This window comes from Cervus canadensis, chromosome 8 (genome assembly GCF_019320065.1).
Source record: "Cervus canadensis isolate Bull #8, Minnesota chromosome 8, ASM1932006v1, whole genome shotgun sequence".
Taxonomy (NCBI): domain Eukaryota; kingdom Metazoa; phylum Chordata; class Mammalia; order Artiodactyla; family Cervidae; genus Cervus; species Cervus canadensis.
This window is the reverse complement of record NC_057393.1, coordinates 57,563,395-57,582,244: the sequence shown is the minus strand read 5'-3', so window position 1 is coordinate 57,582,244 and position 18,850 is coordinate 57,563,395. Positions and strand designations below refer to the sequence as shown.

The window sequence follows — 18,850 nt, the reverse complement described above, 5'->3', positions numbered from 1 at the left end:
GCCAGGGCCTGTGCAGAGGCCTGCAGACCCAAATCCTTGGCCTCTCTGCTGGCTCTGTGGTCCTGCAGCCTCTCTCCATCAGAGGTGTGCTCATGGCTTTGAAGTCCTCACTTGTTTATTGTCCTGGGAATGCTGCATCCACTTAGCAAGGAACCGGAACAAAGGCTGGATTAGGGGACACACTGAGCGCCTTTCTGCCAGAGCTGCTCAAATGAAACACTCAAGTGTTTATACTGTACGAGGTGCTGCAGAAAGTTCCAAGTGACTGACCAAAAAAAGGATAGCCCTCACCTCAGCAGTTCTGCTTTCGAAAGACTATCTCTATCAAAGGCTAGAAAACACAGAATATTTTTGTCCCAGGAGACATTGTAAAAAGAAATAAAAACCCTGGAGTTCCCTTTTGAAACTGTTCCCCAGCTCTAGAAGCCCCACCAGGTACATCACCCTGGGGATGCTAGGCGGCCTCCTCCCACATGTCTCTGCCCCACCCCCAGCTCTATCTGCACAGGCAGAGCGGCCAGCCCCTCGCATCCTGAAGTAGAGTAACTGGTACTGTCACCCTTCTCATTGGGCAGCTATCAGCTATCACAGCGCTGCAAGCCTCTGGGTCCCCTTCTGTCCTCTCTACAAAACTTGAACTCCCCAGAGGCAGAAAGCACATCCTTCCTGCCTCTGTTTCCTGTAGTGCCTGGTCCACTGCGGGTGTTAAGTTGTGAACTGAGCAAAAGCTATTCATTGGAGGCTCTGTGCACCCACAAACAGAAGAGACTTTGCTTTTGGCTCACACTCAAGTTTGTACTTCAGATGTCAAAAGTGTCTCTGTGAGAAACGTGGCCTACCCCCACTCACAGAACATTGGCTGTGTGAGATCCAAGGTTGAAGAAAGGGCCTGCCATACCCACCCTGGCCCAATAAATCCTACTCATTTGGGGGATCATTTCCAATGCCATCTGCTTCCAAAAGTCTCAAGTCCTGTGCTTGTACCTCCCTGTGGGTCTGAGCACATCTAGCCCCAGAGAAATCTCTGGAAGGTATTGCTGACTATGTGCCCTCTCAAGAGTCCAAAGGCCTCACCCTCAAGAACTCCAACTCAGCATCCTCTCCCCAAAGCACAGGACTCAAACGGTGCATCTCTGAGACTTCCACTTGGACCCGGAGAGCCGTCATCCTCTCAATGAGACTTGCAGGGATATAATCTTCAACTCGAAAATAGGCTTTGTTCTCTACCTGCTGGAAAGATGCAGAAGAAAAGGGATACAGCCAAGACACCTTCTATAAGACTCTGAGCAGAACATAAGCTTGTCTGCAGTCACAACTCAGTTAGAGCCCCAGGGAAAAGATGCTCTTTTGAAGTGCCAACTGGGATATCATATTTTACCATATTAGAGGTTGAGCCAAACCATATAACAGAAACAGAAGGGAAAGAGGAAAGAAGCCACTTGTTTTTGACCCCCTTTTGTATGCCAGGAGATCCCCAGAACATATTAGCTCTTTCTATCTTCAAGGTAATCGTAAGAGGACAGTATTATTATTGTCATTGCCAAGATGAGCCAAATGAACAAGAAAGAAAGTCATTTAACATGGCTAAGTTCACACCATTTGGAAGTGACAGAAACAAAGCCCTCACCCATTCCACAATGTGACGCCACTTCCTAAATGGCACAGTGAAATCTTGGCTCTAAAGCTTTGTTTTTATATACTTATTTAGTATTTTTATTTGTATATGCTACCAGTATACTGTCCCCTCTCACAAGGGAGGCCTTGTCTATGGCACTTTCTCTTCATAACAAGGTGTTCAAAAAGTTGTCCCCCAAACAAGAGAAGATCTGACACCAACAGCCCGCCCCAGGCCTGAGCTTTCATCATCTACTCTTTTGGAAACCTGAGGCTTCAGCCCCACTAGCTGCTGCAGGAAGATCATTATGGTTCATCATCACTCACTGCCCAACACTGAGTTCCCTGGTATGGACTCTGGGGCACGGAGAGGTACACAGACATTTTGGGGGGGTGGTCTCAGGGTTCACAGTAAGGAATGAGGAAGGTAGAGCTTGGCAGATAGAGAAGCTGACCCTTCCCTGGTATTCCTGAATCAGCCCATCTAGTCTCAGGAAGCCAATGCCAGCCTAATCTTGGGCAAGACGCAAGCTGAGGACAACTGTCCATGAGGGAGACAACTGGAAACTGGGAACAACTGGCCACTGGGAGCATCTGGCCTTCTCGGGGCTGGGAATGGGCATGTTGGTCTGATGAGGGGGTCTGACGGGAACAGCACAGCACCCACTACATCCCCATGTTCCTGGTCTGGCACAGGAGTCCCCATGTGGCTGGAGACAGAATCCTCCAGCCTAGGGCTGGCCCATGCCAGTTCTGAGCTCAGCTCAGAGACACTAACTGGAAGAAATTGCTTGGTAATCCAGTACACAATAAAGCATTCAGAATGCTATTAGAATGGCCCCAATCCAGAAACTGACACCAAATGCTGGCAAAAATGTGGAAGAGCAGGAACTCATTCAATTACTGGTGGGAGTGCCAGATGGTTAAGCCTCTTTGGGAAGACAGTTCTTCAATTTTTTATGGAACTAAACATATTTGTACCATATAATCCAGCTATCATCTCTTTGGTATTTACCCAAAGGAGGTGGAAATGTATGTGCACACAGAAACCTGCACATGGGTGTTTACAACAGCTTCATCCATAGTTGCCAAAATTTTGAAGCAAAAGAGGTCCTTCAGTTGGTGAATGAATAAATAAACTCTGGTACATCCAGACAAAGGAATATTATTCAGCACTAAAAAGAAATAAGTTATCAAGCTGAAAAGACATGGAGGAAACTTACATGCATATTACTAAGTGAAAGAAGCCAGTTTGAAAAGGCTACATACTATATGATTCCAACTATATGACGTTTTGGAAATGGCAGAACTATAGAGACAGTAAAAAGATTAGCAGTTGCCAGGGGTAGGGGAGGAGGAGGGTGGAGCACAGAGGAGTTTCAAGGCAACGAAACTACTCTAGGGAATTCCCTGGTGGTCCAGTGCTTAGGCCACTGACAGGGCCCAGGTTCAGTCCCTGGTAGAGGATCTAAGATACTGTAAACCACGTGGTGTGGCCAAAAAAAAAAAAAAGCCACTATTCTGTATGATTCTGTAAGAGTAGATACCTGTCATTATAAATTTGTTCAAACATATAGAATGTACAACACTAAGAGCGAACTCTAATATTAACTGTGAACTCTGGAAGATAAGGATACATCAATGTGTAGGCTTATCAGTTGCAATAAATTGCAATTGATAGTAGGAGACAGTGATAGTGGAGGACAATGATAGTGGGGGAAGCATATGTGGAGGCAAAAGGGCATATAGGAAATCTCTGCATTTTCCACCCAATTTTGCTATGAGCCTCAAACTGTTCTAAAACAAAAGTCTATTAAACATTTTTTTAAATTGTTTAGGACATTAAATTTTTTTTTTTTAATTTAGGACCATTGACCCAGCATCCCTTTGCTAAAACTAGAGAAGTCAGATCAACAGAAGTCAGCATGAAATTAAAAAAGCTCCAGCACAAGTATTTCTTTCTTTGTCATTTATTTTGAAAAGAAAAATTAGAAGCAACTGGAATAATAATAGTAGTAGTTATGAGCACTTCCATGGCGCCTCTAGGTGATGCCCACGAGTGAGAAAACAAATAAGAAAGCCAAGTTCTGGCCCTAGTGAGGCATACCACGTGGTTATCCCAAAAGCTCATTAGGAAGGCCAGGGGAAGACATACTATTGAGTGAGAAAGCTGAATGCAAATCAAATGTGGCAATGTTTACAACTGCATAAAATCCCCGTGTGTGATCAAAGGCTGGAAGAGAATGCACCCAGAGGAAATTTGTTCTGCTGCAATGATGTGATTAAGGAGATTTATTTTTGTACCAAACTGTCTTTGTCTCCCTTTTTAAAATGCAAATGTAATCATGTTACTTACTTCCCAGCTTAGAATTCATCAGTGCCTCCAGTCTTTCACTGCAGTGGTTTCCAAATCATGTTTCTTTCCCCAGCACCATAACCATTTATCAGACAAAATATCCACCCCTTAGAAGGGCACACGAGGTTCCTTCCTGGATCTGACTGGCAGCGCTGCCCAGGCTCGAGGCCCATTAACTTAAGGCTGCCGTGAAATCCTTGCAGCTCTGGATGGGCCAGCCTCCTCCTCCTGCCCACTCAGTGACCCAGATATAGGGAGAGGCCTGCACTCTGAGACCTCCTTATGCCTTTTAATGTGCCCACCGCAGTGCCTGGCACATAGTATAGCAAGGCCCTAGAAATGAGTCCCAACGGTGCTCTCACTAGCTTGCCTAACCTCACAGAGGCACAATTCTTCAATCTGCCTGCCAATGCCAAAGACACAGTTTCGATCCCTGATCCAGGAAGATCCTACATGCCTCGGAGCAACTAAGCTCGTGCACTACAACTATTGAGCCTGTGCTCTAGACCCCGGGAGCCGCAACTACTGAGACCACATGCCAAAACTACTGGAGCCCTTGCACCCCAGAGCCCATGATTTGCATCAAGAAAAGCCACCACGATGAGAAACCTATGCACTTCAACTAGAGAGTAACCCCTACTCACCACAACTAGAGAAAAGCCTCCCCAGCATCTAAGACTCGGGAGAGCCAAAAACAAAGAAATAAATAAATAAAATTATTTTTTAAATTTTTAAAATAAAATGCAATGGAAATAACACCAACTTTGCAGGGTTGACTCAGGCTTAGATGATGCAAGCAAGGAGCAAGCCCTCCATAAACTAGGGTTGAACGAGTAGATGCTCAAATGAATGGGTATGTGTAATCTGCTGCTTTCACACACACACACACACACACACACACACACACACACACACACACACACGTGCAAGAAAGGGAAGAGGCCTGCCTCTAGGGGCCACATGGGGGCAGCAGAGAATATCTAGGAACCACACTGGTGGCCAGAGCCGATGCTGAGGTGGAGGTGAGACAGGATCTGAATCAGAAGCTGAAGGTGAAGGATGAGATCCAGGCTGAGGCAGAAACTAGGTGAGGCCAGTCAGAAACTGGGCACATGGTGGGCATAAGGGGTCACCAGAATGGGGTGCCTAGAGTCAGGTCTGGGCCTGGATTGCAGAAAGTGTAGAAGGGTCTGGGCCTATGTGCTCCCAACTGCCCTCAGTGGACCTGGCCTGCTGTTTCTGTCAACTCTCAGCATTAAGTTAGGGTATCAGGTTAAAAATTGTATGTTTGAATCTATAGACTGAAAGTTAGTCTTTGTTTTCCAGCAGAGCACTCCTGAGTCTGGAGTGGGGGCAGGAAAACTTGCAAACAGCAGTTGCGATGTGCAGGGCCTTGGACACACATCACCACCTTCCACCCTGACAGTGGTTCTGACCTACTCTTATCTCTTATTTCCATTTTGCAGATAAAGAGCTGAGACAGAGAAATAATGTCTAATGCCGCGTGGCGACTTAACAAAAGACGCAGGGTTTGGACCTCATTCCGTCGGACTCAAAAACTCCTTCGATCTATAGAGCCTGCTAAGGTCAGCCCAACACTGCCCTGGGAGGCCACACTTCCCTGTCTGTAGGAGCCATCACAGGGCTGGACTAGAGGCTGCAACAAGGATGGTGACTGATTCGCCAGGGCACCCCTGGTTTACAGCACCCTCCATGTGCCTGGGCCATTCTCCTCCCAAGACCCCCTCAAGGTAGCAGCACAAGGGCAGGAGTGAGCAGCCCAGGCATGGTTAGGACTCCAGCTCTGGAGGCGAGGAGACACAAAGGAGCTCCAAGCAGTGATAGGCCTGGAGTTTTGTCAAAGGGGCAGGGAGGGGTTATGTGGGCTAGGCTGGCCCTGGGAGACTTCCTGCCCAGGCAGGGGTTAGGGTGGGGACATGCCAAGAGAAGAAAGTGAAGTCTCAGTCCCTGTAGATGAAGTGGGAGCAGGGAAGTGAGGGTCAGAGAAGGGTAGGGTGTTGGGAACTGAACTACATTTCCCTGACATTAAGTTGCTGACTTTCCTGATGGATGACTTCTATCCACAGTGTTATCCAGCCAAGAGCCTGTACTCAGTTCATCCACCCACTCCTTAGATAAGTTGCTCTTGAGCAAACTCCCCATATTTGAGGCTCTGCTTTGGCGTGAGGGAAATGGCAGAACAAAACAGACAAAATCTTTACCGTCTGGTGGATTCCATTCTAATGGAGAGACTGATAGAAAGACTGATAAGGAAATGGATACTCCATGCCAGACGGTGAAAAATGCAAGGGGATAAAGAGGGACTTAGAAGGCTCCAGACATAGAGGCAACTTCTGAAGATGTGCTGGGAAGAGAGCAAGATATTGGTGAAGCCTGAAAAATGTTTTTCAAACTGCTGCCTGTAATCCATTGGTGACCTGTGAGTGGTTCATAACCAGCATTTATAAATTAACTAGAATAGAACAGGAAATACCAATATGTATCACATAAGTGCATCTTATTTCCTAAACTTTTGCCTCGCTTCTGTTACATGGATACATGTAAACAGGTTGAGTTATAATGTTTGTTTCTTTTTTTAATTGGGGTCATGGCACAAAACATCTGAAAGCCAGTGAGATGAGCTCAATAAATTAGTACATTACTGGCTGTAGGCAAGACTTTAGATTAGAACTACCTTACAATGTATAAACTTGACCTGTTCATTTTTGTATCCCCCAGAGCTTAGCAAAGAACACTTGATGGATATTTGTTGGATGGATAGGTGAATGGATGGATGGATGGATGGATGGATGCAGTTTACCCCAATCTCAGTGGTAGGTACTAAGAACACAGGCTCAGTCTTCACATTTACAACAGTTTCCCACTGTCCCATAACTGCTTCTCCAGTGACCCACCCAACGGCCCCTGATCTCCACCCCTACCTCCTCTGGATAACTGCCAAATTCAGCCTGCAGGGCAAGGACCCCCAGCTGCAACAGAGTCTCATCATTGCAATACAGCTTCTCCTCCAGGATGTCTTTCCGAAGTTGCAGGTAAAATTGATGCCTTGTCCAGCTGTGCCTGCCAAAGAGATGCAGGAATAAAGGTTACTGGAAGGCTGAAAGCAAAGGAGAACACTAAACTCAGAGGGTTTCCTCAGTCTGTGAAGCAGAAAAAGGAGAGAAGATGGGTTACAAGTCAGCAGGAACCCAGAGGGCAGTACCAGTAACACAAGGGTGATCGTGTTTATCCACACCATGCCTTCTGTCACTCGTTGAGGGCTTTTCTGTGTCCATGACACAGGGTTACTCACTTCCCACAATACCCTGGAGATGTTTGTTCTTGTGGCTCAAGTAAGAAAACCAATACTTAGTCAGATGGTATGTCTAATAAGCAAAGGAACAGAGAAAGTGATCCAGTCCCAAAGCAGTGACCCTCTCCTCCCATCCTCATCACTGAGCTGCCGGGAGGTGGGGCATGTTGGGGTCAGGGGAGAGAGAACTTGACCTTGACTGGCATGTGTTTGAAACAAAAGGGTAAAGTTTTCATTTTGACCAGGGCTTGTCCCCAAACACTTACCTTTTCCCCTTTTCTGTCATATTGGAATCCAGTAAAAAGAAGACCAGATACAATAACTGTTGTAATGTGTACACACATTAATTTGCCAAGCATTGCCTACCCATTATCTCTAATGTCAGCCTGGACAGACATAAACGCCCAGGGAATAAACCAAGAAGTTTGCAGCACTCACTGGAGCAGCCCATAGTGACTCACGAAGAACTTTATCCTTAGAAAGAGCACAAAGTTATTTGGGGAGCTCTTCTTCTGGGGCTGCTCACTCCAGCCTTCAGGGGCTATTTTGCACAACCTGGTTTCAGCATCCAAGAAAAAGAACTCTTTACCTGAAATGGAAGTAGAGAGTGTTTAGAGGGAAAAGCAGTCGGGCAAGCACCATGCATCAAACTCACAGCCCTGAGCTCTGCCCAAAGAGTGAGACAAGAGCCGACTGAGTGTAGGAGAGAGCAGGAAGCAAGTTGTCTGGATTCCTAGTGCCCCAGGATCTTTGTCAGGCCCATGAGGGGCCAAGAAGAGGGAGCAAAGATGAAAGTGTCAGTGAAAAGAAACTTAGCACCCAGAAGAGAAAATATGAATATTTATCTTAGAGGAGATATCGCTTATCATCTGCCTCCCAGTGACCGCTTTATAAAAATAAAATTAAAAAACACAGAACTGAGTATTTATTCCATTTCTGTCATGGGCCAAGTGCTCTGTATCTAGGTGTACAAGGTGCTGCGTCCTAGTCTCAAGCAGTTTTGTTAGAAGGACTAGAACTCGGGGACCTAGACATTGGGCTTCCCAGGTGGCACAGTGGTAAAGAATCTACCTGCCAATACAGGAGACTAGGGTTCAATCCCTGGGTCAGGAAGACCCTCTGGAGTAGGAAATGGCAACCTGCTCCAATACTCTTGCCTGGAAAATTCCATGGACAGAGGAGCCTGGTGGGCTACAGTCCATGAAGTCACAAAGAGTCGGACACAAATGTGTGACTGAGCACACATATCACACGCACACCTAGACACCAGGGTTACCTGAGGCATCAGGGCAGCTGTGGGCTACCTGGGAGCCACTTACCCTTCATGTAAGCCAAGCCAAAGTAGGTGAGCTCCCCAAGGTTGGCAAAGGATACAATGGCACTGAAGACAGCTCCCACTGTCGACGTGACGTCACATTTCACCTCCAGGCACTGCCCACTCAGCAGCACCACACGGAGGCCCCTGAGAGCCAAGTAGGACTTGGCTTTTTTGGTCTAAAAACAAGAACAGTATAAACCGTAACAATAACTCAAAGACATGGAGTCTTTACCATGGGCTAGCTACTGTGCTAACCGCTTTATGTGTATTTTCTCATTCAACTGACAAACAACCTAAGAGATGAGTCTGTTTATGATTCCTGTTCAGCAGATGAGAAGCAAGGTTCAGAGACTGTAAGGGACCAGCCCAGAGTTGTACAGTTAGTAAAAGGCGGAACTGGACTCAAATCCCTGCTCTTGGCCAGGCTCTGCAGGGGCCAGGAAGGTTGGCGGGGGTGGGGGGGCCTCAGGCAGCAGATGTCTCTCCCCTGCAAAAATCCCTGGGGCTCCACTTCCCAAGAGGACTGCTCAGGGCCACAACGGTGAACCATATACCCCCAGAGTAGTGAACAGTGCAATTCTGACCCCAGGTCATCACAGAGCACAACAGAGAGAACTTGGGTGGGCACCTGTCCAAGGAGGAGAGAGGGCTAGAGCTTAGCAGATTACTGTGAACTGAGAAATTGATCAGCAGAGGCACATCCAAAGATGTGGAGCAGCGTCTGCCTTCTGTCCCTGACCCTGCTCAGATTAATTCCAGATGCATCTGCCCCTTGTAGCCCCACCCCGACCACTGCCACCTCCACCGAGCCACTCAGAACAGCCCATCAGTCCGCTCCACAGAAGCTGGTCTGCCACATCTCTGCACACACTGCCCACTGCGCCCAGCGCCCTTCCCCTCCATCCTCTCATGCAAGTTCCCACCAGATTTCCAGGTCAGGCTCAGGACCTCTCGTCTGCAACCTGGAGGACTGAGCCACCCACTCCCTTCTCTGTTGCCCTGGTTCTTAGTGCTCAGGGTCCCTGCTTTCTAAGGATGAGGGCTGAGTATTCCCTGTGCCCCAGAGCCTAGCCTGAGGCCTGGCCCAGACCTCTTCAGAATGTCTTCATTAAAAGACAGTCATGGATGGGCACTGCAGATGGCTTTAGTTCCATCGAGACCAAGCCTGCCACCGCACTATGACCCTCCCACACCCAGCGGCAGCTCCACTCCCCAGCACTGGACTGGGATCCTGTGACAGTGGGATTCCCCACGGTCCCAGGCAGGGGTGACCACATGGCACACCCTAAGCCACTCTGGTCCCTGCTCATCCGCACCTGTGTCACCGGATTGTTGTGTAACACACGTGCTCATGCCAGGGGCAGGGGAGGGTATGGAAGGTGCTTGAAGTGCTCTGTGCTTGAGTTTAATGCTCTGCAGTTGCCCTCTTGAAATTTGTAATGATTGCATGTTCAAATGTACATTTTCTAAATGACGTCCCATTAGAACATGCACAAAGAGCTTGGGTTCACAGTGGTTCTGCCTGCCCACCTCTGGTAATGGGTTTTGGCTGCCAGCTTCTCTGTTCCCTAGTGCCCCAGGCCCCTTCCAGTTTCCCCCTCCCCCTCCCTACTCTGTAACCTCTGCCAACCTTCACTCAGGGCAGCTATCCACTTATATAATCCAACATCTCTCCCCTCCTCCCCAGAAGGCTGGTTCAGGGAGGGTCCCAGTCAAACATGTCAGAGCAAGCCAGCCAGTGGCTGTACCCACAATGGACTAACAACACCAAAGCTCTTTCCTTGAGCCTCAGGAGGGACAGCCTGTCATTCACCCCCAATCCAGGTCTGCCTGGGTTGAGCCAGCAGACCAAGGGAAGGGAGATTGACTTTTCCTCTCCAGAAAATAAATGCATAATGCTGGAACACAACTCCATGTGAAAAGGAGTATCTGCTCTTTTCATATCAAAGAGATCTGGGGTGTGGAGCGTTACCTGACACCTACTAGATGCTTCAACAGTATTTCCTGACTAAATAGGGAGATGAAGACAGAGCTTGTCTGGAAAGACAAGCAGGACTTGGTAAGTCACAGAGGTTTCTTCCAAAAGGGGAAGAGGATGCTGAAGGATGGATGTGAAGTAGCAGTGTGACTTGGCAAGGGCTGGCAGGCTCCTGGAGGAGACGGTAAGCCCCTCAGAGCTCGATCAGCCTCGGGTACTGCTCAGCTGGCCGCTCACCACCCTTCAGTCTAACCCAGCAGTTACCACAATTGATCCAGGCAGATACAAGGTCACCGGGGCCTCTCCAGCCATCAGGGCGAACTCCGGCCTGGAGAACTAAGGAAACAGGCAAAGTTACTCTCGGTAAAGAAGAGAAATCAAAGTCAAGTTCCACAGGGCTGGACCCCCAGCTTCAGAACTGAGCTTCCCCCATAGTTTCACCTCCTCCTACCCACTGTCAGCGTTCCCTTCCCCCAAACCAGCAGGAAGCAGGTTTCAATGAGATGGGATCAACTGGGCGGAGGCCCTAGCTAGGCTAGGCATCTCAGAGCAGATGTCTTAAACAAGTAAGTGTGGCTTTGGTGATGTTCTAGCTCTTCATTTGAGTGTCCACTTCATTTTAAGTGTCATAATTCATGCATCATCATATAATCTTTTATATGTCTCAAAATTATACAATACATTATATGTATAAATATATGCAACAAGAGTTTTGGAAAACAAAAATACTTTGAGATTTAGATTCAAAGTAAACATTTTACCTTGTTCTGGATGTTGAATCGGTAGTGTGCCTGAGTATTATTCTTAGTGTCACAGTACTTCATGTTCATTGCACACTTGTGACCCAGGAAATGCCCTGATGCCATTATTATTTATACCCAGCCATCATCATGGTGCACCCAGTGCACCATGTGGGGTGCACATTCTCAGCCCCTTTTGCAGGAAATGGAGATTCCAAAAGGTTAAGAAATTCACCCAAACTAACCCTAGTGGGTCACAGGATTGGGTAGGCCTTTTTTTTTTAAGATTTTTTTTTATGTGGATCATGTTTAAAGTCTTTATTGAATTTGTTACAATGTTGTTTCTGTTTTATGTTTTACTTTTTTGGCCACAAGGCATGTGGGATCTTAGCTCCCCAACCAGGGATCAAACCCGCATCTTCTGCATTGGAAGGTGAAGTCTTAACCACTGGACCTCCAGGGAAGTCCCTAGGTGGGCCTTCTAATGTGTCCCCCATGGGTACCCAATAGGACTTCTGTCTCAAGAGGCCAAAAGTGCAGCCAGGGGGTAATGCATGTCCTGAGAGAGTTGCTAATATTATAGAAGCATTCGATCCCCATCCCTCCAAGCTCATGAGGACCCGAGAGAGGTCTTGGAGGGCAGCAGGGGCTGGAGCGGAATATGGTGCTCATCGCCACACAGGAGAGGATGTCTGAGGCTATGCCAGGCTCCACTCATCCCTAATTAGTTGAGCACATTAAGCAAATCTCTCTGCAACAGACAGACAGGCAGACAAGGCCTGCTGGGAGCTTCTGGGCCTGACATTCCCAAAGGGCTCCTAACGCTCAAACAGAAAGCCAGGCAGAGACAGCCTCATTCGTGAACAGCCTGCTCTGGAGGTGCTTGTCACAGATCCAGGGGTGCCCATCCCCATGGCCACTGTGGCCTTGTGTGGTTAGTTTTTCAGCTAATGTCAGTATCACACATGGAGGGACAGGTGCTTTTTATCTAAACAGTGGAAGTGGCTCTGACTGCTGGCACCAGGGCTGTTTGGGGCAGAAGGTGCAACCTGGGACCACGCCCGATCTCACCCTCCAGCACAGGTGTAGCAAGCTGGCCCCTCAGCTGAGACCAGACTGCCTGCCAGGAGTCTCGGGTTCCCGGAGCCATGAGCAGGGGCCACCCGACATGGTCTCGCCTGTCAGCCTGGACTTCCCAGGGGGGCAAGCCGGCCTGCTACTCTTGAGCCCCAACTCCCCACACTCATGCAAACTCTCCTGCTCTTGTGCCAGCCAGCCTGGAGAATCTCTCTCCCAAACTAGCCCACCCATTCCTTTGCTTCCACACATCACCTGCTCAGAAGGCCCCTTCCAAGTATGTTTGGCCTTGTCAGCTCTCTCACCACCTCCCTTGTTCTGTCCTCACCTCACATCAACAGCTGTGAACTTCCTGAATGGTGGGACCCGGAACCTTCAACCTCCTATCCTACAGAGATTATAGCAAGGCCACTCCATAACACCTATTGCCCTGAATTACAGGGTTGAAGATTATTTCAGTCTGTAAGTCTCAGCCCAGGGAGGCTGGCCCTCAGCAGGATCCTGCCCATTTTCATTTGCTGTGTCAGCGTCATGGCTCCTCTCTCACACCACCTGTGGAAGTGCCCTTCGATCCTTTTTGCTCACCTTTCCCTTTCTTTGCAAAAAACCCCTTTGGGAAGGAGTTGCCGGCCGTGAGTTTTCTGGGAGAGCAGAACCGGAGCTGAGCCGTCGGCCTTCCTGAAGATCTGGGGGAACTTGAACTGGAAGGGCGCTGGCCAGCAGTCAGAGAAGAAGCAACAATTAACAGTGGAAACAACTTCCCTCTAGGCTGAACACAGCCTAAATTCCTAACACAGAATCAAAAGCTAAATGAGTCATTGTTTTTAACACTGTGTTTTGTGGTTGTTTGTTGTGCAGCTCATGTAACATAGACAGTCTCTACATAACAGCACGCTGTTTCCAAACTGAGCCTAACGTGGTTCCTAGAGGAGAGAGAACGCCCTGACAGCTCAACTGCCATCAGGCCCCTCATCACCTTGAGCTCATATCTGCTTAAATGTGGCTTCTTCACCTGCCAGTGGAATAGGATCAGGTTTTTCTTGAAAAGCAAGAGACTTCTCATTAATAATCAAAAAGAGAAGAAGCAGGGTACAGCCGCTCCCACACCAATACCCCACACCAAGTTCACAGCACTCTACACCTTGCTGCCTACCTGTTCACAGAGATGCTACAGCGACCGTGAGCTGAGGTGTTCAGTCCGGGCTCCAGGGAGCTCTGGGTCTCTGTGCTTCTCTCTGAAACTAACCAAACATCATAGTGAAAGGCACGGGCAGAAGCAAATAACACAGTTTTCTTGCATTAAGCAACTTAGGGTACGGATATCAGCATCACGACTTGATAGCTGTGTGATGCTGACAAAGTTACTTGAACGTTCTGTTTCCTCATGCAAAAAACATAAACAGAAATAGCAGTCACAGATGGTTGGGGGAGTTTGGGAGAGATAAAGCCTAACAAGAAAGAGTACTTTGTTTTAGGGTCAACAGACAGCAACATTATTTTCTTTCTCAAATCTCACATTCATTTGAAAAGTAGAGAATAGTAGAAGATTTGAAGATTATTCTAAAAGGCATTCTTCCGACACACTTAGAGCAACAATAAAAATAATCTTTACAAATTGCTTCTCCTTTCATTCCGCCTAGAAATCAATTAAAGGAAAAATTTTTCTTTGGTGATGTTTGCTTCAATTTGTTTTCATCAACTTGGACAGTTAAAACTCAATATAGTGGAGATTTCTTAAAAAACTGGAAATAGAACTGCCATATGACCCAGCAATCCCACTTCTGGGCATACACACTGAGGAAACCAGATCTGAAAGAGACACGTGCACCCCAATGTTCATCGCAGCACTGTTTATAATAGCCAGGACATGGAAGCAACCTAGATGCCCATCAGCAGATGAATGGATAAGGAAGCTGTGGTGCATATACACCATGGAATATTACTCAGCTGTTAAAAAGAATTCATTTGAATCAGTCCTAATGAGATGGATGAAACTGGAGCCCCTTATACAGAGTGAAGTAAGCCAGAAAGATAAAGAACATTACAGCATACTAACACATATATATGGAATTTAGAAAGATGGTAACGATAACCCTATATGCAAAACAGAAAAAGAGACACAGAAATACAGAACAGACTTTTGAACTCTGTGGGAGAAGGTGAGGGTGGGATGTTTTGAAAAGAACAGCATGTATATTATCTATGGTGAAACAGATCACCAGCCCAGGGGGATCATGAGACAAGTGCTCCGGCTGGTGCACTGGGAAGACCCAGAGGAATCGGGTGGAGAGGGAGGTGGGAGGGGGGATCGGGATGGGGAATACGTGTAAATCTATGGCTGATTCATATCAATGTATGACAAAACCCACTGAAATATTGTGAAGTAATTAGCCTCCAACTAAAAAAAAATGGCATTGCTACAAAAAAAAAAAAAAAAACTCATTATAAAAAGAGTCTAAGTTGGCTATAAATAACTCAGCTAAATTATATCTCCAAGTGAAGCTTTCCTCAGGACACAGGCAGAGTCCTAAGCTCAGTCCCTTCTCTTCAGGGGCACCCTGGAAGAATGGGGCTTGCCCGGGCTTTCTCTGAGCCCACAGCATGGACATCAGGCCATGAAACAACGAAAGGAGCAGGAAACAATACAGTGGATATCATCAGCCCACCCAGGGGATGCTCAGGGCGTACCCACCTCTGCAGCGATGCGGACACCCCAGAGCCCACGCCGCCTGGCTCTCATAGCTCGCTTGATGCAGCCTGTTCCTGAGCAGGTGGCTTCTGTCTCGCTGCCCAGAGGACCTCTCCTCCACGGCCCTCCTCTCCACCTGATGGCCAAGTGCATCACACATCCACATCCCAAGGTCAAGAGGGAACACTTATATAAAGACATACAGCCTGGCCATCAGTTTAAATCAATGTGGAAGGGTCTGTCCTTCACAATGGGAGTCCAACAAGGAGCACAGTAGCCACCAGAGTGAACTCACCCACACGCTCGCCCACCAACCACACAGCCTAGAAATGGGTCAATTGCCCCCACCCCCCAAAACCTGCCTACCCACGCACTCCTGTGCCTTGGCTCACACCAAGACCCTTGGCAGGCCAGGGTCTCCCTGATGATCGCCCCTGTGCTGCCAAGACTCAGAGCTACATCGTCTTCACTTCTAATCCTCTCCACCTCTGCCCTCTCCATTACTGCTGATACCAATGTCTTCTCATCACCTCGCCTCAGCACTTTACTCACATCTGTCTCTATTACACCATGTTGCAACAAATTCACTTGCCTGTCTGCCTCCTGCGACCTCATTGCATGCTTTACACACCCTTGTAGCTCACCTAGCTCAGTGCCCCAGTTAGAGTTGAATAAGTGATCAAAATCACTTTATAATTTTCTGATGACAATGCTGAACATCATCACAGTGTTGATCAGGGGACAATGCACGCTGATGGATGGCAGGCTCTAGTGTTTTTCAAATAAAAGAGCCCCTCAGTCCCCACTGGATCCTGTGCTCAGTGGACAGGAGTAACATGTTTACATGCCAAGGGAGAAGTTCCAAACAGGAGGACAGGTTGGGAGAGGCACTTTCTGACTGTGGGCAGCTTCCCCAGCTGCTCCCTCCCCTCCACCCACATGGCTCCCTGTTAGTCTTGGTCTCAATTCTCCAACACGCCCCCTGCTAAAGGGCAGGCACCTCACTTGCCCCACCTGAGTCCCAGCTCTGTCCTGGCCTCAAGGGGAATCAAGGCTGGTCTGATTCCTGCTCTGGAGCTACCCATGACACCAGGCTGAGACCATCTCCACCCGAGACCACCACCTTACTCCGCTTGTCCCATCCACACATCCTTCCATCACTCCCTCTCCTAGGAGCACCTCCCTAATAACTAACTTGCACAAAAATGCCCTGACTTTGCTTCAAGGTAACCCAACCTAAGCCAAATGCTTAGTATGTGCCAGACCCCTTGTTAGGCACTGGAGAACACACAATGGGTGCCAGCACACAACATGGCAAGCGGCACAATGAGACAACACAGCAAGGGGACCCTCTGCAGGAATAAGATGGCAGAGGAGAGGGAGGGGCCGGGGACCATGTAGGCACAGTCGGGGAAGGTTTCTCATATCAGGCCTAGAGTTGAATTTTGATAAGACAGCTAACTCGTGGGTCATAAACATAACCATTTTAATGCAAAGAGGCTCTTTTAAAGATCCCAAAGGTCTTGGCCACATTAGAAATCTAAGCTCCCCCAAAGATCTTCACCAGCGCTGCCCAGTAGAACTGCAATAACAGGAAAGTTCTAGATCTTCCCTCTCCAGCATGGCCCTCGCAAGCTGCAAGTGGCTAATGAGCACTTAAGTGTGGTAGATGTGGCTGAGGAATTGAATGTTTTATTTCCTTCTAATGAACTATAACTTAGCTCATTTGAATTTCAACAGCCACACATGGCCAGGGAAAGGCCCCAAGGTTGAAAAGCACAGATCCATACTGACCTCAGAGATGGTGCCCAGGACCAAGCCGACCAGCTGTCTGACGTGGAGATTGGCAGAAGTCGGATGGACAGCCGCTTCTTCCCAATGAATCTGACAAGCTTCCAGGACAGACTGCAGAGGCAGCCGCCTGCCAGGCTGGTCTTCGCACATGGTCAGCAAGATGCAGTGCAGGGGTTGGCAAAGCTGCAGGGGCTGGAAAGCGGGGCAGCCCTGTGAGAGGCTGACAGGGCTGCAGCCACTGAGGGCAATGTCCTGTCAGGCGTGCCCGGGGACCAGCAAGAACGGATGTTCTCATTAACTAGACAGATGCCCACTCCTCCTGCGTGGCTTAGGGAGGGACACAGGCTACTTCACCGAGACCACAAAATGCAGAGCAATTATCTCTGCACCAGCTGTGTGCGGTTTGCCGCTCTCTAATCTGGAACGACCTTTGGTGCCTGGGGAGCCCAAACACATGCTTGAAATCGCTACAAAAACAGGTGCTTGACAAAATGGATTTCTGCCTATGCCAAGGACCCAGATCAAACCAGGATCAGCCTTTAACTCACATTCACCTGGGCAGCCTGTCATTTTCTCAAATTATTTAGGTGGTTCTCACTGGGTCTTTCCCCTAGAATGTGAGCTCCAAGACCATAAGCACTGTGGCTTTTTCACTTTGGAATCACCAGCGGTCAGCATAAGGTCAATAATCGTTAGTTGAACTTCATGTCACATGAACTCTTCAGGCAAAAGGAAAAATGGATATTTTATTAAACCCTTTCCTCATGCGTCTAAGAGGCCACCATCTATATAGAAAGGGTGTCAAATTCAGACTCACAATCAGATGTTTTTCTAGCGCTCATCTACACTGCAAGTCATTTTTTCAGATGAAGGCTGTTCTACCATTTCCTGCCATGGAGCATCAGCTGTGAATTTCTATCTTCACATGTATGCAGACTACTGAGTCCTACACTCACACAGCACACCAGAGGGCCTCTAATGTGCCTAGACTGCATAGCTACTTGAGATATAAGGTGGGAGACAGTCCCTGTCTTCAAGAGGTTCAAAGTCTAATGGAGAAGATGGTCATTCAAAGAGACAAGCACAGTACAGGGTGATAAGGGCTTTGGTCTTGGGAAGTACAAGGCAAGGTCATAACACAGAGGAAGGCACTTGGCCCATCCTGGGGAGGGAGGAGGGAGATGAGGAAGGAACTTGAGCTAAACATCAAAAAGCACACTTGGGTTGATTGGGAGAAAGGTGGGAGGTGAACCACAGATGGAGGAAGCAGTGGGTGCAAAGGCTGGCTCGTGTCTGGAAGGAAGGGAACCACGGGTAGAACCAGGCCCAGGGCAAAAGGACAATTCCCTTGTTCAAACGGTTAAGAACTTTAATGCAGAACTTTAAAGAAGTTTAAAGAACTTTTAAGAACTTTAAATCAAGTGTGGGACCCTTGCAAGTGCAGTGTGCTATTACATAGGCCACACACTCTGTGCTGAGGAGTGAAATGCAACCCCCTGGGGAGTGGAGAGCTGTGAACAATTCCACAGAAGAGGAAGGTGGCCAGGTCTCTTTTCAGAAGGAGCACCGGAAGCACTAGGATATTGAATTGAAGAGGGTGAGATGGAAAAAAGGAAGGGAGGAAGGAGGGTCGGGAGGAAAGAGAGAAGCCAAACAGACTGGATAGAGTTCTCCAACATGTATTCTCATTACACTAGTTTCCACGAAATTGTTATAGTGTCATGAATATTTACATATACAAGCAGACACGTATGCATTCTGTAGTCAAAATTTTTATAAAATGCTATGATAAAGCTTAAAAGTTTCTGCACTTTAAGCCTTCTCAGAGTCTTTAATAAACTACTTTGATAAATCTTCAAGAATAAGACGTTGTAGGGAACATTTTCCCTGATGGATTAAGCACAGAACCCTTTTTCATGGAAGCATCTCACTTCAGTAAGGGCTGCTTTAAGACCTTTTCGATAAATTGGT

The 18,850-nt window shown here is 47.8% G+C and overlaps 1 protein-coding gene across 1 annotated transcript in view; it reads right to left on the bottom strand.

The window, feature by feature from the left end:
- Positions 1–18,850, bottom strand: part of FRMPD2 (FERM and PDZ domain containing 2) — a 64,904-nt gene that overhangs the window by 42,490 nt on the left and 3,564 nt on the right. The window contains exons 3-11 of the mRNA XM_043475502.1: positions 16,880–17,071; positions 15,089–15,221; positions 13,550–13,637; positions 12,982–13,108; positions 10,844–10,915; positions 8,603–8,777; positions 7,722–7,872; positions 6,913–7,051; positions 1,075–1,227 (exon numbers count right to left, since the gene is read on the bottom strand). Of these exons, the coding sequence (XP_043331437.1) occupies positions 1,075–1,227; positions 6,913–7,051; positions 7,722–7,872; positions 8,603–8,777; positions 10,844–10,915; positions 12,982–13,108; positions 13,550–13,637; positions 15,089–15,221; positions 16,880–17,071 (1,230 nt within the window). The remainder of the gene's footprint in view (positions 1–1,074; positions 1,228–6,912; positions 7,052–7,721; positions 7,873–8,602; positions 8,778–10,843; positions 10,916–12,981; positions 13,109–13,549; positions 13,638–15,088; positions 15,222–16,879; positions 17,072–18,850) is intronic.